At 37.4% G+C, this 23998-nt stretch overlaps 2 protein-coding genes across 3 annotated transcripts; one reads left to right on the forward strand and one right to left on the reverse strand.

Annotated features, from left to right (window-relative positions):
• Positions 1-1352: 1352 nt before the first annotated feature.
• Positions 1353-11048, reverse strand: mpzl1l (myelin protein zero-like 1 like). Of its 2 annotated transcripts, none has more exons than XM_053241517.1 (6): positions 10925-11048; positions 7795-7967; positions 7049-7259; positions 6490-6619; positions 5333-5441; positions 1353-3738 (listed from the first exon to the last, which is right to left on the reverse strand). In XM_053241517.1, exons 2-6 carry the CDS (start codon positions 7963-7965, stop codon positions 3643-3645), a joined length of 717 nt encoding a protein of 238 aa, XP_053097492.1. In that variant the 5' UTR covers positions 7966-7967; positions 10925-11048; the 3' UTR covers positions 1353-3642. The 2 variants fall into 2 exon arrangements, with proteins under 2 accessions (XP_053097492.1, XP_026797836.3); XM_026942035.3 differs by having other exon boundaries at positions 10816-11018.
• A 7257-nt stretch (positions 11049-18305) lies between these two features.
• psmg1 (proteasome (prosome, macropain) assembly chaperone 1) lies at positions 18306-23536 on the forward strand. Its single transcript, XM_026941710.3, has 7 exons — positions 18306-18511; positions 20562-20665; positions 20921-21078; positions 21200-21262; positions 21788-21986; positions 23114-23244; positions 23377-23536. The coding sequence occupies exons 1-7, from the start codon at positions 18387-18389 to the stop codon at positions 23452-23454; spliced, it is 858 nt and encodes a 285-aa protein (XP_026797511.2). The 5' UTR covers positions 18306-18386; the 3' UTR covers positions 23455-23536.
• The last annotated feature ends 462 nt before the right edge of the window (positions 23537-23998 follow it).

Here is a 23998-nt window from a genome sequence, read left to right on the forward strand (position 1 = left end):
ATTTATTTATTTGTTTACGCATATTATTATTATTATTATTATTCGCAGCTGCGGTTAAAAACTCCTGAGAGTCTCTTCCTGCATGTTTGAGTTACAGTGTCAATGCTGTAAATATTTATTACCACCTGCTCTGTACCTCCTGCCAGCAAGATAGTGTTAATTTACAGGGCAATTTTTTACAGTCTACATCATAAAACCGGTTGAGCTAATGATAAGTTGTACAAAACAATGTCATTTTGATTGACATAACACATTGTGGTCACTGAGTAATTACTGGCTTAGGGAATTATATTATTATAATAGTCTAGTGAAGACATCAGTAGACTATTATAATAATTCTCTAACATAAATTCTCTCTCTCTACTATATATATATATATATATATATATATATATATATATATATATATATATATATATATATATATAGAGAGAGAGAGAGAGAGAGAGAGAGAGAGAGAGAGATTGTATCTGAGTATGTCTTTTGACCAGTAGGGTTCTTTTTAAGTAATAATAATATTTTTGATATCTTGTTTATGATAACAGTCACCAACATCCTCAAACGTTAATAGTGTACCTAGCAAAGACATCTTTTTCATGCCTTTTGTCTTCACTATTTTCATATTTTATGATATACTGTGTGAAGCTTTTGCAGTACAGATCTGACCATTGTATTTGTACTGCAAATGACTGAGAATATTCTAAGCCCAAACATCAAAATTATATGAAATTAATATGATTATTAAATCTTTTAAAACAATTTTAAATTTTATGAGAAAGACAGGAATTGACGTTATCAGCAATTATGACTTAAACGGCACAAGTATCTCATACGTCTGAAGTCACCAGAACAAACAGAAAATATCCTTGTTCCAAAGAAATTCAACATATTCAATCCTTATCTACAGTGTCTTGTAAGCATGTGACCTGATACAGGCTATTTACCATCGTCAGTGATTTATGTGCTTCCAGCGAAGTTCCACTGAAAAGGACAAAAGAGCTCTGGAACATTAAGGACCAGTTTATCTAGTCATTCTGGATTTTTCAGGGGATAAGGCCATCCTGCATTCTTTCATACCAGTGTCAGTTAATTTTGTTATTATTGTTGTTGTTTCTGTTCACTTGTATGTACTTTCATGAAAAAGAACCCAGTAAAGTTCATCATATAAATTAATCTATTATTTTGAACTCAGTTACACAAGCAAACCAATTAACTAAAAGCACTAAATCTGTATTAATGAAAAATATCTTTATTTCATTCATATGTAAAGGCCTTTTTGTTACTTATTAAAAATCCCTAACCTTAGCATCAAACAAAATGGCAACTTTTCTTCTTAATAATTGCAAAAGCTGTCCGTTTGTCATTATTTTATTTCAGCTAATGAGATGGTTAAGCTTCCAAATCTGGATCCCAATTTAGATACATTTCCTGGTGTGCTTTGTAAATTAACAGTCAGGAAAGAAAATTAAAACAAAACACAGTGCTCCATCTGATAAGACTGCACGTCTCATGTTTTTCTAATGAAAAGATGCTAGTTCAAATTATGAACAAAACGAATATAATCTTCAAAGTCAGAAAGCTTTACAGTTTTAATAGTTAATAGTTTGTCACAACAATTCCTAAAAAGAAAGAATATACAGAAAGTTATTTACTAGAAGAAGGATTTTGGGGGAAAAGACCTTTTCTGTCCATTTTTTGTACATGTGAAGGTTAAAGGACTTTTCCTTTTATGCCAGTGAAAACCTACCAGTTAATGTCTGGAAAATTAAAATTTTTAAATGTGACTTTGAAAAGAGCATCTGGCTGTTTCTTATTTACTCTGGATGAATTAGGGTGTAACTACTAATCAGCAACTTTATGTAAAAATCATATACAAAGCTCATTCACATAGCTGTAAAAATGCAAAATGCTGAATCAGGATATTCTGACTTTTCATATATATTTTATATATGTATAAAAAGAAATCAGATAGCGCATGTTTCATATACAAAACAAGAGTGGACAGGACACGGAATGGGACCGGGTTAGTACATGAAATGCGAAAAAGGCACTATAATTCACAACATTCCAGTTCTCAATGAATGGTCACATTATTAACATATCATTAACATCATTAATCTGCATTAACACACTTTTCTTACCGGGAAACTTAAGGACAATAGTGCTATAAGTCAAAACATGCTGCAGAGCACAACGCATACTTTCCAACACAACACAGAAAGACTCGGAAATCAGTCACATTTTAATGGTGCAATGTCGATGTAAACTGCACTCGAGAGCATATTCCTAATTGATTTGTAAGACTGTCTGAGTTTTAATAGGCAACAAAAGACCTTTTTCAAATAAAAACAATAATCTATATACATGCTATTTCAAAACACAAGACTGCATGACAAAGGTCCAGCATCATATTAAATGAAAGGAATGTCATGGTTTTGATTATGATTACCATTATTTCTAAAACAAACCATAAAGTAAACAAAGCTACAATGTCACCCCATAATGTGCAAAGAGATAAACAATTAAGACTTACAGAGGGAAAAAAAAAAACAAAAACAGAGGAATGTTTAAAACCATTCCCAAAATCAACCGTTTTGGCATGTCACAAAACAGAGGCAGCAATGCAGCATACTGAGTGGATCAACTTGGAATATATCTAATGACACCAATGACATACTCTATTAAACTAACTACTAATGTAACAGAGATGATCATTTACAGTATAGCTAAGCAGACATAAATATCCTACCAACTGCACTGCCGCTACACAGCTATAACTAAACTTTAGCATTTGGAAGAAAATTCCTTACAAAGGATGGCAATGACAATACTTTGGAACCTGAATTTCTGAACCTGAAATTAAAAAAAAAAAAAAAAAAAAAAAAAAAGATTTTGAATGTTTGTAGTACAGTAAGATTGTTAGAAAAAATAATATACTCTGCCATGACCATTTTTCAAGACATATATTAAGCCTGGTCTTACATCACATTGCAGAATAGTTGAGAATTTTTTTCACCGAATTCAATTAAAATGTTTAAACTGTTTGTGATGAACTTGCTCATTGCTGTTAGTATTACTTAAAAACAAGGGGAAAAATATTTAAAAAAAATATAAAAAGCACTGCAAAGTTTTGAACTAAGCACACAGATCTGTACAATTAGTTGGAATTTGGTCTGTAAAATCAAGAGCTCATTTGGTCATGACCTTTTGTTGTGGGTTGAGTTGCTGCCTATTTAAATCAGTAAGACAAAGCAGTGTATTAGGATTGCATCATTAACCTACTGAGTCAGATATTCACAATATATATATATTAAACAATATCTCTACCAGGCATTTCTTCAGTGGGATAAAGCACAATGGCAGTAAACCAAGTACCTGAATTTTTCAAACCTTGCTTCTGAGAGGTCTGAAAGCAGGATGATGCAGCATAATAAGCAACATGCACGGGGGAATTAATCAGTAACTGCATTTGGAGTGGTAATAATTCTGAGCACAATAACATCATGTTATCTGAAGCCTCCCAGTATATGGGACATGATTAACATGTGAGAATGTCATTTGTTTATTTAAGGAAAAAAAAATATATAAAAATGGAGTGTTTCTGGAAGAGTGAGCACTACTCTTTGTTCTCTTGCTCTCTTTCTAGTTCTTACGGATGTCAGCGTACACCACGGGCTCCATCTTGTGGAAGGAGTTCTTACTGCCAGAGTGATCGAGCTGAGCATATATCACCGGGCCCTGAGAAAAGACAGAGAGGAAGAAATGAGCGGGAGTACCAATCATCATGAGCTATACTGGTTATATTTAGAAATAATAAAGAAAAAAAAGGAGAATTCTGAATGCTCCTTTGCAATTCTGTGGAGACTCTATATCCATTAAGATATAAAAAGTACCCATTAATCCCCATTCAATTCTCCAGGGAGTGTCTCAAATCACCTTTGTGTTCTATACATAGTAAATTGAGCCAAGTAGATTTGCTGGCACCCGTGACACATAATGCTTTTGGAAAAGCTTCACATAAACAACACACATGGCTTTGACAGCAAAGCAGTGGGCCAAATGTCTAAAGCTGGCTTTACAGAAGTGAGGAAATGTAAGAGGAACAACAGCCAACTGCATTTTACACTCTTCAACTAATGACTTACTTTTATATACAGAATGCTGAAACAATCAGAGATTTGGCCAACTTAAGACTTTTATCACAGGCTGTTTTAATTAGCTTTCTTTTTTAATTTACAAACATGTGGGTTCAGGTTTGTCTCTTACCTATTACAAACATTGTGGGATGTTATTAAAATACAAATATTACATCCCATTTAGAGAGTTTCAACACTGAAACTCATCCAGTATATGCCTGCTGCCTAATTTTAATATCCTAATTTCCATTAGAGCTAATGATCATTAGGTTAACCACTTAGAGGTGAAAAAAGCATTGTTCATGTGGTGTAATGCAGTATCATTTTTCCACTGCAATTTAACTTTCTTTGTCTTTGTCGCATTTTATGGTATATGATAATGTAGAGAAATATATACATAAGATATTTTGTGTCCAGTGTAGTTAAAGGCGTTTCCTGGGGGCTTTCAGTTGAGTTGTACTGAAAGTCACAGGAACTATGTTATCGTTCTTTTGTCAAGCAAGCATTACCTCACTCTCCTGCCCACAAGCCAGTAAAACTCGCCCACGCCAGGTACTTTTTCAGTACCTCTAACATCAGAGTAGTGCTGCCCTCTGCACGAAAATATTGCCAAACACTGTTTTTCTTATATGCTCACTGGATATATGGCATAACAAATATCCAAATAGTGATTTCAGTATTCAAACGCTGGCACCTCAAACAGTTAACCAGGTATTTGAAATACTGTACACACCCCTAAATCAGTACATACAGAAGAAGGACAAAATTTAAGACACACCTTCAAATGCTACTTAGATATGTACCTGGATTTTACACTGTACTTAGGAAGCAACGGATAAAAGAATGCTTTGCTTTCTAATTAATAGGTCTTATAATAGAAGTGTGTGTATTTCCCCATACTATATTGCTTCAGCATGCCTCTGCAGGGAAACAAACATGGGCAACAAATGACATTATATGAAGAAGATGTGAATGGAATAGAAGTATAGAAAGAGGAACAGTGTGGGAGCCTTGTACAGACACTTATACATATTTATTATTTAATAATAATAATTTAATGCTGAATTAAATAAAATAAATATATATAAATTTCATACAAAACACATTTGAGACAAAAAGAACAAATGACATTTGTTCCAACATTCCAACTCACACGTTAGGTTTTCTTTTTTACTCACACACAGCTTCACTCGTACCTGTACAGGAGCAGAGGGGCTGCTACAGCGTGAGCCATCTGTGCTGGACTCAGCTTTCTTCCCCGGCCGAGCCGCCTGTGTGCTCACCTCTATGGAGGTGCAGCTGCGGCTGCCAGAGTGGGTGTGGGTGAGAATCGGGTTGCGATGATGCACAAACAGTGGCAAATGGTGAAGGCACGCACACGCGCAAAGGAGAGACAAAGATGAAGAAAGACACCAATGTGATGAAATAAAATGATGTAAAGCAATATGGAGATACTGGCAAAGCTTCCAAAGGCGCAAACTGCTAAATGAAAAACCTTGTTCACATGGTCATGAGCAAACTGTGGCATGATTGTTTTTACTATCCGTCCTGTACTATTTGACCATTTCTATTTTTTTCTGAATCTTGTTATGCTTGCTCACATAGGGGTTAGTACACATGCTGGTAAAGAACAACAGAGAAGGAGCTCGGCAGACGATGAGAAGAGGATGTGTTAATGAAGAACAAACATATAGAAATGCTTGGTGATGCGTGACACACATGAAGACACAAAGAGCCCATGTTCACCCTGAGGAGTTCAAACTACAAACTCTGAGTGTGCAGACTGGACGTAGAAAGTGACGTCTTGCAAATGGTGAGTCTATGTATAGCAAGTATGTAGTAATCTATGTATGTAAATGTATAGCAAGTACAATAGCCATAATCGGTATTAAAAAAAAAAAAACAACAATAAACAGGAACTCTGTCCTACACAGTCATGGAAAGATGGTTAGTTATTCTCTGGTTAAACCAGGCAACATAATATTATAGTATGTTAGAGTAAGTAACTGGGTTCAGCACACAGTAGTGATCTAACTGATGCAATTCACCATGCTCCCTTTGCATCGTGCCAGTAAGTACACACTTTGTTAGTCATGTGAGAGGGACAGAGAGAGTTTGACTAGTGGGGTGTTTAAGCAGCACAAGCCTTTGCCAATGTGTTCGTTGTTAAATCATTATCCATAAGACGTCTATTTTATGCCTATTTGAGGTTGTGCACAAACATGTCTGACACATAACATAGAACAAAGCCTAGTATTTCCACCACAACATATCAAACCTCACTCGGAAACTCAATATAAAGCCTACTTGGAATGTCTCTCATTAAACTCTTAATAAACTTGGTATAACTTACCCTTCGTAGTCACGCGAGGACCGCATTACTCTTATTAACAGATATGCGACTACAGCGATGATGATGACGCCAATGATTGCGCCGATGACGGCGCCCACAATCACTGCTGGGCTCGTCTGAGGCAGGGCCTCTGTAGACAGAATTAGACAAGTCTTAAATTAAATTAAATCACAGAAAAAAAAATTCTCACTACAGGGGGTAAAATGTGATACACTATATGACCAAAAGTTTGTGGACACCTGACAATCACACCTATATGTGCTTTTTGAACATCCCATTCCCCCTTTGCTGTTATAATATCCTCCACTCTTCTGGGGAGGCTTTCCACTAGGTTTTGAAATGTGGCTTTGGGGATTTGTGCTCAGGCCTGGGATGCTGTCGGCGTTCCAGTTCATCCCAAAGGTGTTCAGTGAGCCTGAGGTCAGAAGACTCACATGGGTGTGAGGATCAGGATCAGGTGTCCACATACTTTTATACTGAATATTCATGGTATGAGCATGATACAATCTAATACCATAGGTTTTGGTATAGGATGATACATCACTGTATCACTGTTTACCTTTCTGCACAACTCTGAGCTTAGTCAATGAAGATTTGCCTGCTATATCAGGAGGGTTCTTCACATCGCATGCGTAAGTGCCATTGTCGGAGAACTGCATCTTACTGATGCGAATGGAGCCATCCTTTTTGTTCAGGTCCCCCGCCCACTCAACTCTGCTCTTAAACTGAATGCTGTCTGGGAACCCTCTGCCACCGGCATAGTAGAAGATCTGAAAAGCAGACATGGTCAGATAAGTGCAACAGCCGAGGAAAAATAAGCTAAACCAAAATGGTGCTGTTTCTTCTAATAATTTTTCTTTAGGCCATTTGTTGCTAATAAGATCATCACATGTTCTTGTTTCTTAACAAGTTACCAAACAACTGATTCTATCACACCTGTTTTGCCTGTGTCTCTGGTTTATTTTGACATTCAGGCACATAAAAACCTGCTTTAGTGGCACTGACATGCTACTCCAGAGACAGCAACTCTAGATGCAAACGCCACTTCAAGAATCATGATTCAATCATGACAAATAAAAAAACAAAACGAAACAACCAACTGTCAAATTATTTGAGTCCCTTATACAAAAAGAAAGATATAAATAAACTGAAAGATATATTTACCAAACTGCTGTACACACATACCATGACAAATCAGTCACTTCAGTGCTATGTCTATGTTCATGTGGTCTGAAACAACAATTCTATTCACGTTCTTCCTGTTTACAATTCTAAACATGCACAAGGGGAAAAAACAATGCTTACATATTCACCAACAGAATCTGAAGAGCCCTCCGGGATGTAGGACCAGGACACTGATGCTTGACTACTGATCACTTGATTCGATTTGAATGTACATTTAAGTATTCCTGTGGTGCCATTTTCTACATACACCTCAGCAGGAGTGTACACTTCTATAGAAGCAACTGGATACATACCTGTGACAGAAACAGAGTTAAAAAAAAAAAAAATCATTTGACCCATTTCAAACAACACATATGAGCAGTTATGGGTTACAGGCCTCGCTAGACATCCTAACTGTGGTACTCCTGGGATTTGAACTTTTCATGTTCACATTCACAATGTAAGGTGATGACGTTATTTGTTTAATTAACTGATTATAGTATGCCACGTTTAATGGATTAAAACCCCCAAATGTGAAAGCATGTACTTGTGGAAATATCTAGACTATGGAAAACAATAGCAGGAAATAAGTCATGGCATAATGAACATAGATGGGGTCTCAAGTGTCAAACTTTGGACTCAAGATGCAACTACATGCTGTTAAAGTACACAAAAGACTCATGGGAGCGGCCAGATAGTTAGTCTCATGTGGAAAGGAATGGGTGGTCAGATATGAAACTCACAAACCAAATTGATTAACATTGGATTAGAGAGTATTAGATATGTAAGGGCATGATTAGTACAATTTGTACAGTGCATGATTATGGAACTTCACCCTCTTTTAGTATAATAGACTCTTTCACTCACAGATTCCTGTTTTCTCTGCTTACACTAACCCTCCCCCCATTACATCACTGTGCAGTCTGACTAATTTGTGTCTGGCACTGGGGCATGATGACATTTCTGTATGTACATAACATGTATGTACATTTCTAACCAACCGCCCTGACTAACAATTGTATTTACAGAACTATCAGGGCGACTCACAGCAGCTCAGTATCATCATATTATAGAGTATTCATGCTACTTGACTCAATAAACATGTTTTCCAACTAACAAAAGTCCTGTAGCTTTAACTTCAACTGCATGCAGAAAAAAATCTCATTATTGTCATTATTGCCATTGTCTCACTATCTATTCTACACACTGTCAATATGAGAATCTGACTCCCTTGAAAGCAGCCAAAAATGTTGACACTTGTATCAGATGACACTAACTGCCCACCTCAAACTGACGATGTATCCAAAGAAAAAGAAACTGGTATGACAATCCTCATGGAACAAAAGACATCTAAATAAAAGATAAAAAGAGAACGGCTGCATGCGAAACATATGGAGCTGAATAGCAGACCACATCTAAAGACACACCAAGCGAGGTTTTTAATGAGCTGACACAGCTGATACAGTTAGTGCCGTGCCTCATGCCATTAGCAAGTTAACGGTGAGACTGGTTACGTTTAAAATAAGTTAATACAATAAAATGTCAATAAACTTCCTACATTTAGCGGCACAGAAACACATTTACTGTTATACTCTTCCACAGTGAGATAAACTTCTGCAATTCTGCACCGCAGACTGCTTCTATACCGCATGATTCAACGGAGGCTGAAAAAAGCACTGGGACAGAAAAGTTGTCTAAGACTTTTGAAGCTAGTAACTCTGGATGAAACTCGTACTCAAGCCGGATTCTATGCCGAAGATCATAAACATGTTACTAGCAGAGACTGAACATCTGACTGTATACTCAAACTTTATTTTATAATTTTAAATAAATGTCACTAAATAGCTACATGTTCAGACTGAGACATAGAAAATAAAAAGAGGAAGCTGCCACTCACATTTAATTTAATATTAAATATTAAAGTGGTGAACTCACCATACAGATAATCATCACCTAGGACTTTAGACTCGACTCAGACTTGATATAGACAATATGTGACCTGGCGCTAACTCATACACTAACTTGGCAAATTCCTCATTATGTACACAGTTACCTTCATACTAAGAACAGAGCAGTGAATCTCAAAGTGGGGTACATAATGATATTTTTTATTCATTTATATCATTACAGTCGTGAAACTCAGTCATTATCAAAGTTATTATATTTATAGTACATTTAATCCATATAGTCGTTAACCTGTTTTTGTCACTTGCATGGCTTTAATGCAAAACTCAATAACTCAAAACCATGAAGGTCTATAAACTGGTCCTACCATGGTGTGGGAATATAAAAGCTCCATGGATCCACCAAAGCCCAAAATATTACTGTGCCTAATGAAATAATGAGCCTGATGTGTCAATAGTTGAAATCTGTGTCGAGGAATGCAAACAGTTTGAGAAAGACAATATTTACTAATTAATTACTTACTAAGACTAATTAAAACTAATCCAATAGCTTTTAAAAGACATGAGGTGAGAATACATATGACACTTCAGATTGATTAGATACTTTTTTATTTTTTGCTTAGTTTTTGATTTAATAAATTAATTTAAGTAACAAGAAGTAATAAGGAGATTCTGACCAACTGTAAAATGTTTTTAGCTGTCAGTTTTATTGCCCCAACACAGAAATTCACACATCCAGGAAAGATACTGAATAATGACTTCAGGATAAATAGTAAACACTGGCTTGTCATTATTTAAATATAATAATAAGTGTTACTGGGTAGTACACTGTAGAAAGGCAGAAGCTAGTGTTATGTTTAGTTTACGTGTAAATCAACTGCACTAAATATCGACATGTTTATAAATGAGACAGAAACTGGAAAGACGAAACCGCCTCTCACTATGTACGTGTTGTACTTCTGTTGCAATATTTTTAACTGTTTGGGTTTTTTTTGTATAGCTATAGCCAATATTAATTTACATTTAAGTTAATCTTGATTATTAAAATGGTGACCTAGCCACACACACAAGCTAATCATCACCCTATTGACAAACTATGAACTAGCGAACAAACTAGACAACAATGCACTCCAGTGAAAAGGCGCTAGCTCTCTTAGCATTTTAACTGAATAGCGCTGACCGTCGGGGAACGCAGATACAGGTTAGCTCGCAAGTTGGCGTTATAAATGTTTGCTATTGCTATAAATATTTAACTTACCTATAATGGCGCATAACGCAAGGCTGCACAACCACAAAACACAATTATGAGAACTATTCGAGAGCCTTAGCTCCATCCTTTAGAGTACCGAAACCGCAGAACTCCACACCTAGCTTTCCTGTTCCCTGTGTTTACACCATCCAACCGACCGGAAGTGCTTCCCACAGCTCCTTCCGCCCTCCATCCCGACAACAGAGCACACAATGGCAATGGTCCGCTTGCAGCTGCTGTCCTGCCTGCCGGAAATCTCAGTCTAATGATTCGACAGTACATTAGTCACTTTTTTAAACTGGTTGATGCCCTTTTACTAATTACTATGGATTTATTTCTGTAACATATTCACTTAATTATCTATTAAACACCTGTACTGTTTCCCTATCATTGTTAATGTCTGTATTTGATTTTACTTTGGTGTCCATTACCTCAAGTGGAAGAAACCTTATCTGTCATATGTATAACCTTAATCTTAACCTCTGAAACTAAAAGGAAACCTTTTAATGCCTACACCTTCCTGTGGTACCAGGCCTTTACTACACTTCATATAAGTGACCTGATGACCTTATAAAATGGCGCCATTTTCTTTCTTGTTCTCACCTTGTACATGTCAAGAGTTTTTTTTATTTCAGGCTATATCATTATATCTGCTTGTGCCTGTGGAGCTACAGGTGGACCTGCCCTCCAATTGGTGATGAAGTCTCAGATTAACTTCATAAGTTCTTCAGTTAGCTATGAGTTTTTGTGGATTCATTTAACTCTCAGTGTTCATCTCCTTTCCTCATCTCCTTTTCCTCATGAGTGAGTTTACCTTGTTCATGGTTCAAGGTTCTTTATTTGTCACATACATATTGCATACATGTGGTGTAATGTAGTGAAATGTTTTTCCTTAGTTTCACATATCACAGTGCAACAATGAACAGAACAACAACGATATAGATATACACATACATAATAAAAACAGGATATAATAAAATCTAGTGGACTATATGATTAAAAAAAAGTTTAGCAGCCTTTAGAGGAATGTAATGTATAGAATATGAATATACATAAATAGAATTTAAAAAAAAAGCAAATATACAGAGTTACTATGTAGTGTGCAAAAAATTGTTTTTTCGTAGTGCAAACTGCTTGTGTATAGAGTCAAAAATAAAAAAAAAAGCAAATATGCAGAGCTGTACAGTGTATAGAGTTACTATGTAGTGTGCAAAAAATTGTTTTTCCATAGTGCAAACTGTGTATGTATGTCTGTGTGTGAGGTAGAAATATGCAGACTTCTCAAGTGTCCTCATTCATTAGCCAGATTGCCTGAGGGTAGAAACTCCTCCCGAGTCTCTCTGTGTTGGTCCTCAGGATCCGGTAGCACTTCCCTAATGGGAGCACTGAGTAGATACTGTTTCTGGGGTGGTGAAAGTCTTTTACAATTCTCCTGGCCCTGATCTTGCATCACTGGTTGTAGATGTTTGTGATGCAGGGGAGAGAAGTCCTGATGGTCTTCTCCGCTGCCCTCATTACTCTGGACAGCACCTTCTGGTCCTTGGCCGTGGTGCCGCCGAACTAGGTGGTGATGCTCCCAGTGAGAAGACTCTCCACAGCCCCAGTGTAGAAAACCTTCAGCACCCTGTGAGAGACCTTGAACTTGGCCAGACGTCATAGATGTTAGAGATGCTGGTGTGCCCTTGTCACCAAGCTATTTGTGTGTGTTGTCCATGAGAGGTCTTCTGTTAGATGGACCCCAAGGTATTTAAAGCTGCTCATTCTCTCAACTGTGGCCCCATTGATTAACGGGAGGGGGGGCGGGGGGTAGGGGGTGCTGAGGGTGAGCGTGGAGGAGGTGTCGTTTGCCATCCTGACCATGTGAGGGCGTCCAGTCAGGAACTCCAAAATCCAGTGGCAGATGGAGGAGTTCAACCCCAGATTCTGGATTTTTTGCAGAGGTGTGAGGGGACGATGGTGTTAAAGGTGGAGCTGTAATCCGCAAACAGCTTCCGCATGTAGTTTTCTTTCCTCTGGTCCAGATGGGAGAGGGCAGTGTGTAGGGTGTGGCTGTAAGAGTAAGAGTAAGAGTAAGATATTCCTTTATTTGTCCCGCAGTGGGGAAATTGCATTTAGCAACAGCAGGGGTACAGTACAGAAAGAGTATGCACACAAGAACAAGATAGATTAAAAACTATTCTGTACATAAATGGCTTAAATAGTGCTAAAGCAAAAATCCTAACACAAAACAAAAAAGGGAAAGGGGTGTATACACATAAGTACAGGTTGGTTGAGAATAGTGTAGCTTGCCAGTAGTGTGACGGTATTGCACATTAAAATATTGCACACTGATATTGCACATAAATGTGAGTGTAAATACTGCAATGAGAATAAATGTGAGTGTAAATACTGCAATGAGATGGCGTCATCTGTGGCCCTGTTGGACTGGTATGCAAACTGTAACAGGTCTAGGCAGCTGGGGAGGAGGGAGCAGACATAGTCTCTGACCAGCTTTTCAAAGCACTTTATCACTATAGAAGTGAGTTCTACAGGATGGTAGTCATTCAGGGAGGCAGGATGGGTGGTTTTGGGGACAGAAATAAAGGTGGAGGATTTAAAACATGGGGACAAAACTCTAGTTGAGGGAGAGGATAAAAATGGTGGTAAAGACTTTTAGCACAGACTTTTAGCACACGTCCAGGGATGTTGTCCGGACCGCATGCTTTTCTGGTGTTAACTTTGTGTGGCACCTTCCTCACATCCAGTTCTGAAATGACCAGTCTTTCCTCTTCCCCAGCTAGACCTGATGGTTCATACGCATAGTCTTTCTGGTCTGTGCTGGTGCTGGTAACCTCAAACCATGAATAGAAGATGTTCAATTTGTTGGCTAGGGAGGCACTGCCATTATTAATGGTAGGGGGCTTGGGTTTGCAGTCTGTAACAGTTTGCATGCTCTGCCACAGATGCCTGGAATCTGCCTGCTCAAACTGGGTCTCAATCTTGTTATACTATGCTCAAGTTGCTGTATTTTCGAAGTTAAAGATGCATTAGGTAAGATTTGTCGAAATTTTGCAAGATTAGGCCGCTAAAGGTTCAATAATAAGTGAAAGTGAATAAGATTTGAATGATATTTATACTTCTTGGGCCCATCCCCATTCCTGTCCATGTACACAAAGCTCTGCCCCCAGGGCATATGATGTTTCAGGTAGAGTTAGCATGCTAACTAAAATTTGCATTAGCAAGGACTATCATGACATCACTTTCAAGCTCACTCGGACATTCAGCTGTTTGAAAGCCAAGTTATAGTACTATGAAGTACACAAAAATTCCACTCACAGTGATTCATGAGCATGTCCTCGAGTGCATTCACTGTCCTTTTTTCTTTGTAATAAGCTATGAGCTCTAAGCTTAGATATTAGCATGTTCGCATTGCTAGCTAAAAGATAGACCATTCAGCTGCTTGAAAGTCAGGTTACAACTTTATAAACATGATAAATTCATCTCATAATTATTTATGAGGATGTTTGCGAGTGCAGTCACTGTCATTTAATTTATTTGTGATGAAAAAAAAAGTATGTACTTGATTTATTATGTAAAGCGGCCAGTCAAACAAATCATTCATCTCCATTAATAAATTACTCCATCTTGGAAAGGTTGCATCTTGCCAGTGTTTTTTCTGGTTTTACTGTGTTTTTTTGTCATTAAGTTTGTTTTGAAGCCCAGAGTGATTTTTTAACTCATAGTAATTAACTGGCTGCACTGGGCGCTTGCTGATTTGAGACTGAGATGGGGCAAAGTGATGGGGAGTTGGGGAGTGTCTTTGACTGAAGCCCATCCAAACACAAACAATCCTTCCAGACAGGTTGTCTCTGCCATGTAATACATTTGAACTGAGGCCATGGCTTAAACCCTTATATTTTTATCACATTTGGCATATTTTCCCCATGTTATGTGTACTAGTAAGGGGGAAAAATGGACTATTGCAATTTTAATGGATTCCAGTGATGTGCATATGGTCACCAACCCTCTTCCTTGAGATCTACCTTCCTGCAGGTTTCATCTCCAACCAAAATCTAACACACCTGTTTTAGTTGATCAAGAACTTCTTAAGGCAATGATTAGATGGTCACTTGGGCATGATTATAATTGGAGCTAAAGTCTTCAGGAAGGTAGATCTCCAGGAACAGGGTTGGTGAACACTGCCCTACACTGTGACCAGGTTCAGCGCTGAGCGGGGTTTGCCTGGCCTGCCGAGCCCTTATCTGAGCACCACAGCTTGTGAAGGCAGCCACGGTTGAGTGGGTTTCTCTAGTAATACCATGCTCATATCACTGAGCCTGGAACAATCACTCCAATCTGCAGCTTATAGAAACCGCACTCCTGGCAGTGAGACACTGAGGATAAGAAGCAGGGTGGATCTCCACCAGTTTGATTTATGGATGATAACAGTCCTGGTTGGCATGTGCTAAAGGTCACAACATGTGTGCATTGCCATTATCTGTATCTGTATATGTTTAGTGTTCAATATATTCATATCTGTTTTCATATTCAGATTTTGATAAAAAGTAGGTGTGGTCTGTACCAGAGGGATTTCTGAATCCCAAATGACTTTTAATGTTAAAAAAAAAAAAAAAAAAAAAAAAAACATTTTCAGAAACACCGGAAAACCTGAATGTTAGAAAAAGAAGTCATTTTTCATTTACAAATTATGACAAGCATTTGTAATTTGCATAACATATCTTTATTATGTTATGAACCACTTCTGAACCAGATGCCTAGTGGACCTTTCTGGAAATCTTTCTGTCTTCTGCTAACGTGACTGAGTAAGCAAGCTAACTATGTTAATAAACAACAATGTGCAATAAACATGCAAGTTTTACAATATTTAACAAACCTGGTTGCAAGAGTGTGCACATTCCTTAACTAATACTTTTTAAAGCACCTTTTGCTTGTAATACTGCACTTAGTCTTTTTGGATAAGAATCTACCAACTTAGCAAAAATGCTCCAGATCTATCAAATTGCGTCTCCTGTGTACAAGCCCTTTTAGAAGGATTTAGATGTGGGCTGTGACTAGGCCATTCCTTTGATGAATTTCATTTGGGCTTTGGGTCGTTATCATGCAGGAAGGTGAAATTTTTCTTCATCTTCATTTGTGAAACAGAGGTCTGCAGGTTTTGTGCCAAAATACATTGCTCCACCGTGGGTATGGTGTTCTTTGGGTGATGAACTGTCTTGTTTTTGCACCAAACATATCTTCCAAAGCATTTTAGTCCAAAGCATTTTAGCTTGGTGCCATCAGACAATAACACATTTTGCCACATGGTTTTGACAAAATTTAGGTGGCCGTGGATCTTTTTTTTCTTGAGAAAGGACTTCCAGACATGTAAAGAATAAGAGAGATTGTTGTCCCATGCAGGGAGTGACCGGTACTTGCCAAATATTCCTGCAGCTCCATTTTGGAAAATCTTTTGTACCCTTCTTCTGATCAACACCATTCAACAATGAGATCCTGTACATGCAAATAAAACCAAAGAAGGCAAATTAAACCAAGAAGATGTCAAGAAAATTTAGGAACAGCTGTCTTTATTTGGGGTTAATCTGAATCACTTCAGGTGTACATCAGGATCAGGTGTACAGGTGTATGATAATTACGTTTAGGGTGTGCGTTTGAATGTGATTGATTTATTCTGAGCACAATCACATGCCTCATTATAAAAGAGTATGCACACTTGTGCATCCAGGTTGTTGTATGTTGTTTCTTTCTTTCTTTCTAAAGCATTTGCATTTGTTTTTCAATATACATATTTACAAAATCTACATATTTTATATAAAACTGCTTATTAAAACACATTTTGATTCAATTTGAGACATTTAATATATTTTAATAAAATTTTATATTTCTAGATTCATCACCCATTGCAAGTAGACTAATATTAGATATTCTGAGAAATTAAGGTGAATGATTCTCTCACACTCACTGTGTGGTGTTTAACATTTCACCTTTATTCTCCTCACCAGCTAAATACCAAATCTTTAATGAGATGAATTTATATGTAAAATGAAGTACAGTACATTTTTCAGTACAATTTGTGCATCATGTTCACAGTCTCAGATCCATATTTATGAAACAGTGTGTTTTTTGTATTTTTGTTAAGCTAATATCAAAACTAAACAATAAATACTAAGCTAATGTATACAGATATATGTATGAATGTTGGGGGGTGTCTCAGTGGTTAGCACCGTTGCCTCGCACCTCCGGGGTTGGGGGTTCTACTCCCTGTGTAGGATAAGCAGTATAGAAAATAGATGGATGAATGTCTAAATGTATATTCAGGAAACACCTTGTTCATAAAAGAGGTCAGAGGAAGGACTCAAATAAGCACTCTTTACAACTGTTGTCAGCACAAAACATCAAACCTTGAGGTGGTTTCTTGTACATAGAAGAACAAGAATCTGAGGCTATCATGGGTACATGCTCACCCAAACTATATATATCTGTAAACTATATATATATATATATATATATATATATATATATATATATATATATATATATATATATATATATATACTAGGAAGAATTAATTAGGAAATAGATGAGTTCTGGCAAGAGAAAGAGAACAGTCAAGGTTGTAGTAGAGACATGGTTGAGATGCCAAGTGATGATATACAGTGATTAAGCAATAGCAGCAAAGTAAGTGAGGAAAACATCTATAAGAGTGTATAGTCTGGTAACCTAAGCCTGATTAAACTCAGTAATATATACACTACATGGCCAAACGTTTGTGGACACTTGACCATCACACCCTAAGGTGGTTCTTTCCCAAGCTGTTGCCACAAAGATGGAAGCACACAGTTGTATAGAATGTCTTTGTAGCATGACAATTTCCCTTGTTTGGAACTAAGAGGCCCAAACATGTTCCAGCATGACAGTGCCCCTGTGCACAGCTCTATGAAGTCACGGTTTGCTAAGGAGTGGAAGAACTCACGTGGCCTGCACAGAGCCCTGACCTCAACCCCACTGAACACTGACTGCACCCCAGGCTTCTCACGCAACATCAGTGCCTAATCTTATATACTCTTGTGGCTGAATGAGCACAAATCCCCGCAGCCATGTTCCAAAATCTAGTGGAAAGCCTTCCCAGAAGAATGGAGGTTATTATAACAGTAAAGGGGGTTTAAAGCTTGAATGGGATGTTCAAAAAGCACATATAGGTGTGATGGTCAGGTGTCCACAAACTTTTGGTTATATAGTGTATAATAGGAAAGCACAATAAAGACAGGATGAATAGTGCTGTAAGAGAATAAGCAATAAAGTAGTTATTAGAGTATTTTTTCACTATATTTTATATTTCTTTTGCTGAGGGAGGTAGAAAGTAGTCGCTCAATACTATTTAATTTCACAAAGATAAACATGGTTGTTGTTTTTTTTGTAGAAATCAAGAGATTTTACAGTGGGTTCCAGGCGTCCTTGCCTATATTCCTGTCCAGTAGGGTGCGCTAACACACCTTTTAGTTGAATAGCAGCAGGTTCACATGCAAAGAAGAAGAAAGACGGCGTTAGCTAGCTGACGGGTGCTGCACAGGACTTGTGTAAACATGGCAACGTTTTTTGGTGAGGTTTTATCTGTGTATTCAAGAGCAGTTGAAGAAGATGATTACGATGACGTAGAGGAAGAAAACGAAGAGGATTTACAAATACGTCGGGAAATTGAAGAGAAAAGGTGTGTTGATTATTCTTAGTTAGCTAGGCAGTTAGCTGAACGGCTGAGTCTGAATCCCAAATGACTCAGCATGTAATAAATAGTGCGCTACGTAGGGCGCAGGAATCTTTATTTTGTATCCGAAGGAGACTGAGACTGAGACTGAGTTCATTTGGGACGCGCTCTTGAAGTCTAGTCTTTGGAGAATTACGTTGTAATAAGTCAAATTGCTAACGTGTTATAGCAAGCTAGTTTGTGGAATTAAAATGTAACTTGTATGACGTTTCCAAATATTAAAAGGACCCTTAAACTTTGTGTTTGCTGCTGAGACTGTAGCAACAGCCATGAATACCGGAGCACGCTTGGGTTTAGCTAGGTTTCTTTTGCTTTCGGTTTCGGTTAGTCCCTGAACTCCTGCTATTAGCTATGAGGAGATAACAGTAGTTACATATGTAACTGTGTTTCTATGAACACATGCATGCTGAGACCTTCAACAACGTCATGAGGTAAATATATGACGTAGTATCTGATATATATATATATATATATATATATATATATATATATATATATATATATATATACACACACACACACACACACACACACACACATAGCTGGTATTTATCCTCAGAGTCCAGGGAGCTTAGACATTAGCTGCATGATTGCGAATCCTGCAGCATGGCTCAATAGTCATTCAGCTCATTTGGTGCTGGACTGGAAAGTAGCAAGCTTAACAATTGGTGATATATTGAGGAAAACCCTCAAACTCATTAGGCATACTAGCAACAGGCCCACTAGTGAGGAGACTACTGGGGCCGTGGGACTGACCTGAAGTGTCAAAGGAGGACCAACTCATTGGAGATACACTCATTAAAGCACAACTGCTGCCCCTGTTTGCATGTTGGGGAGAAACACTGAACCACACTAGCAGCACAGATTCATGCAGATAACTATAAGGTGTAAGTGAGTCGCTATAAGGTCCGAAGATAAGCAGGTAAGGTAAACAAGAAAAGGAGCAATGGGTATATGATCGGTATTTATCAGAATCAGAATCAGAATCAGAAACAATTTATTGCCAGGTACAGTAAAGGACACTCTACAGTACTAGGAATTTGTCTTGATGTCAGGTGCAAACACAGAATCAAAGATATGAAGTCAAGGGGGATACAGGAATGAAGAATACAAAAATGCGGCACAAAACAAGTGTAAAACAAATACTGAAGTGCAATAGACCATGGTGCAAGATGAACATGCTATATATAAATATGAAATATGTAAACAGCAGACAAGATAGAATAAATTAAATTAAAAATATAAATAATTATGTACAGAAAAAGTGAGTGTACATAGGAGATAGAAAAAATATTCATACCGTCACTTTGTGACTGTGGAAGGTCTTGGCATGTGTGTGCATGCACAGAAGAAGGTATCCAGGCAATTCTCACTGCTTCTGGTGGGTAGGAGGGGTAGAACAAAAACACGGTTTTTATCCATGGTCTGCAAACAACAGAGGATGCTCATGGTGATTAAGAACAGTTATGTGTAGCTACACTGCCAGTCAAAAGGTTGGGCGCATCTTCTCATGAAAGGGTTTTTTAAATTTTTACTATTTTAGAATAACAATTAAGACATTAAAACCATGAAGTAATGCATATGGAATTATGCAGTGACCAAGAAAGTGTTAAAAGTGTCTTTTAAAAGTTAAAATAGTTTTTCTATTATAAATTCCTAACAGTATTGCTGGTGAAGCTTCGCACACTCTTGGCATTGTTTTGCTCTGCCTGTTTTTCTATGTTCTAAATGAAAACCACTTATTTGGGGAAGCAGTTAAATTTTAAAAAGTAAAATCTACTTTGTTTGTTCAAGACAAGAACGTTTATAGCATGCAGAATATTTCTTTTTTTTAAAAAAAAAGTATCTTTTAATGTCTCAGAGAGACTGAGAAATGAAAAAGGAGCATGCTAAACATGTCAGCAGTGCCCAGTGTGGATAATGCTGTATACTGCAGGAGTAGTAATGTTAGCTGGAGAAACTTTAATGAGAGAAATCTGTGTTTTGTCTTGTACAGAGATGTTCATATCAGGTGGTGTCCAGAGGTTTCAAAAGCAGTAGAGAGCCCTGAAAAGCTCCAGTGTTCGGATCTGATCATAGCAGTGGGACCAAATGCTGCAGGTAAATCCCCATTTCAGTCCTTTGGTTACAGGTAATATTGAATCATTAACTGCACTTCAGACGTTACATGGTTTTTCTGATGATGTTGAATGTAATTGTATTTGTTGATGCCACAATTCAAGTCAATCGATAACAGTCCTTTAAAATCAGTCTCCAGTATCACTATCTTAGCTCATAACAAACAGCTGCAGGGGATGTTGTGTTCCAAGGGCCTTCGTGCTATGTGTTTATGGATTACCATGTCTCTGGGGCCAGGTTTTGTCTCCGCGTACATTCTTAAATCTGAGGGCTGGACGCAGGTCGGGTGGGTGTCTCTGTGGAATGAAAGGAGTCGCGGTTCCACCCGCCCAGACACGGCTCCTCTCCCTGGAGAACCTGGCTGTGTCTTCTACCAGCAGAAGAGCTGTCCATCTGTGAGTACAACACACACACAAACACACACGTTGATGTTGCCTATACACTATAAATTCAGAGCTTCAGATGTTTGACTATGAGAAACTGAGGGTTTTGAGGGTTTTCTTCTATATGCCACAGGTTCTTATCTGCCAGTGTACATGCTATATTGCTGAAGACCAGCTGTTCCAGTGGGCTGAAAAGGTAACCTCTGCAGAATTCTTGCTGTAAAATGTCTGCTCCACTAATTTAAGAGACGTTCGTGAATTAACCTTTCTGGAACAATGGAATGCAGTCATCTTTTTACTTTCATTGTCAGGTTTTCTAGTTTAGTTCAGAAGGTTAATTTTAAAGATTTAGTATCAGTCTGAAGGTAAGATAGTGTGAAGTGCATGCATTGTTTCCAACAAGGGCGCAGCATATTTGATAACTTTAAAAAAAAAAAAAAAAAGCCTCCTGGGAGAAGTGTCCTCATGAAGCTGATTGAGAAAATGGCATGAGTTTGCAAAGCTCCATCAGGAATACTGTTAACATTATAACATTTAAAAATTCTTTAGGTCACTACATAATTTCATGTGTTATTTCATAGTGTTAATATATTCGTTATTATTTTTAAAATAGTAGAAAATGGTAAAGATGAAGAAAACCCTTCTATGAACAGGTGCATCCAGTCTTTTGACTAGTAGTGTATATGTAGTTTGTCACCACACATTACTGTTCTGTTTACAGGTTCTGGGCAGCATGCAGAGCAGAGGACTGACAGTGACGGTGTTGTCCGATTCTCCACTCGCTGAGTACAAAACTCCACATTACGTGAATGGCAATGCTACTCCATTCCTGCGTGCACTAAAGACCAGCACCTTTACAGAAAACCCGCCCTGCCCTCTGCTAGAGCAGCCCAACATCATCACAGGCCTGCCTGCTGCCGGTACAGCTCATGAGAAAAACACTCCGTAGTGCAGGGTTTCATTATACTCAGGGATGGGCAAATGTACTTCTCAATAGCTACACGATCAAATGCAAAATACTGCGAGTGATTAAAAGAGATTAAAAAACATTGTCTTGCACAGTGATATACTAGAGTGACATACAGTGGGGTCCAAATGTCTGAGACCACTAGTGAAAATGCTTCTATTTTGCATTCTTTTCTAATTTAATACAACAGTTTTCATTACAAATTATATTATTGGGTACAACTTGAGTAGATTCTTTAAATATTTACATGAATTTCGTAATATTTGCTATGTCCCATTTTTTTGCTTTAATGACAGTGTGCACTCAAGCTGGCATGGACTCCACACGTTTGTGTAAAACCTTATGATCCATTTTAGATCAAATCCATCGGCATGTTGTCTGAACACACACTTCAGTAGAAGAGATTAGACATGAGGAAAATCTGACCTTTTGTTCAAAACAGTTAACAAGGACAATATCACAAACTTGCTTACATTTACATAGGGACCTTGAAATAGTGCAGAATCTTAAATATTAAATATTCAAGATATTGAACATTTAGCTTCTTTGTTAAAATTCTAAAACCTTCTGTTTATTTCCAATTTTAAATAAAAAAAATAAAAATCTGAGATTTTCACTGTGGTTTCAGACCTTTGGACCCCATTGTAGGATTATGGGAATGTGATAAAATAATTTTTGAGGTGATTATTTTTGAGTGGAATGTTTTGCCTTTCTTTGGTGCTGCAGAGAATTTCTGTTTGCTCTAGAATCACATGACTGTTAGTTTGCTTATTGTCACCTTGCAAAGTGGACATTTTGTAGTTCAAAAACTGTAAGTCTGTGCTCACTTCTATTAGTTTTATGACCACCTGAATGTCACATTTTGTGCCATTTGATGGTTATTTTTATGTACTGTTGTTATTAATCATATATTTACTAATATTTTGCAAAAATGTGTCATTACACAATATAATTTGCTATCATTTGTTTAATTATCATTTGTCAGTTAGTCTGAAAAATTCCTTCACAGGACTGCACAGTGTTTTATAGTGTTTTGAAAGGCTTAGTGACATGCCTGTGTGTTTATATTTTGCTCTTTAGTGTTAAATCAGTGCCAAGTTCAGCAATTACCGGCTGTGCTCTTCCAGTGCTTCAGTGATGTCATCCACCCCGACTCAGTCACCATGGAGACCTATAAACCTGCCCTTTCATCTCTCCGCACACGGGTGAAGGTGGGGGTCTTAATTTTTTTTTTTTTTTTGATTTATATGTTATTCACCTATTAGGTATCATTTATGTTTACATACAATCAAGACGATTATGATGATTATAATGGGTCTTTCACGCTTTTTTTTTCTCTCTAGCTGGAAACAAGTCCAAACATGGAAATACTGCAGAAATTAACCCGAGTTAATGATGCACACAGCAACCTCTACACATAGAGGAAGCTCCTCAGAGGTGTACACTGTTTTTTATTTTTATTTGTAATGTATTTTTTATGGCCATTAAACACATTGTGCTCTATGGGACATTGTGGACTTTTTATGACGTGTGGAATGTTTTTTACTGGGCAGCAGGTGGCGCAAAATATTAGAATTTAGTTTCTGCTTCTGAGGTGAGTTCCCGTTGTATTACAGAGCACCTGTAAAAACCTAAAGGGTTCTCATGTGTTCTGGAAAATGAAGAAATTCATAAACCGTTTTTTCTAGTAGTCATGGAAAACAATTGGAAAATTTGAATGTGGACAAAATGTGCTGAAAATATTAGTGAGGCTCTGGAAGAATAAAAAGTTGGGCTATGTTTTTGTGCTTTTTATCCTCACATGATATTGCATATATGCTATTTATAATTAAAATATATTTCACTGATGAATAACTCACTATTTACAAATACATTTGCATTACAGATATTGGAAAGCTTTCATCAAAACATTGTTTAATAGCATTAGCAACATCAGCCTGCTGTTCTGGGAACAGAAACGTCAGC

The sequence above is a fragment of the Pangasianodon hypophthalmus genome, chromosome 17, assembly GCF_027358585.1.
Source record: "Pangasianodon hypophthalmus isolate fPanHyp1 chromosome 17, fPanHyp1.pri, whole genome shotgun sequence".
Classification (NCBI taxonomy): Eukaryota; Metazoa; Chordata; class Actinopteri; order Siluriformes; family Pangasiidae; genus Pangasianodon; species Pangasianodon hypophthalmus.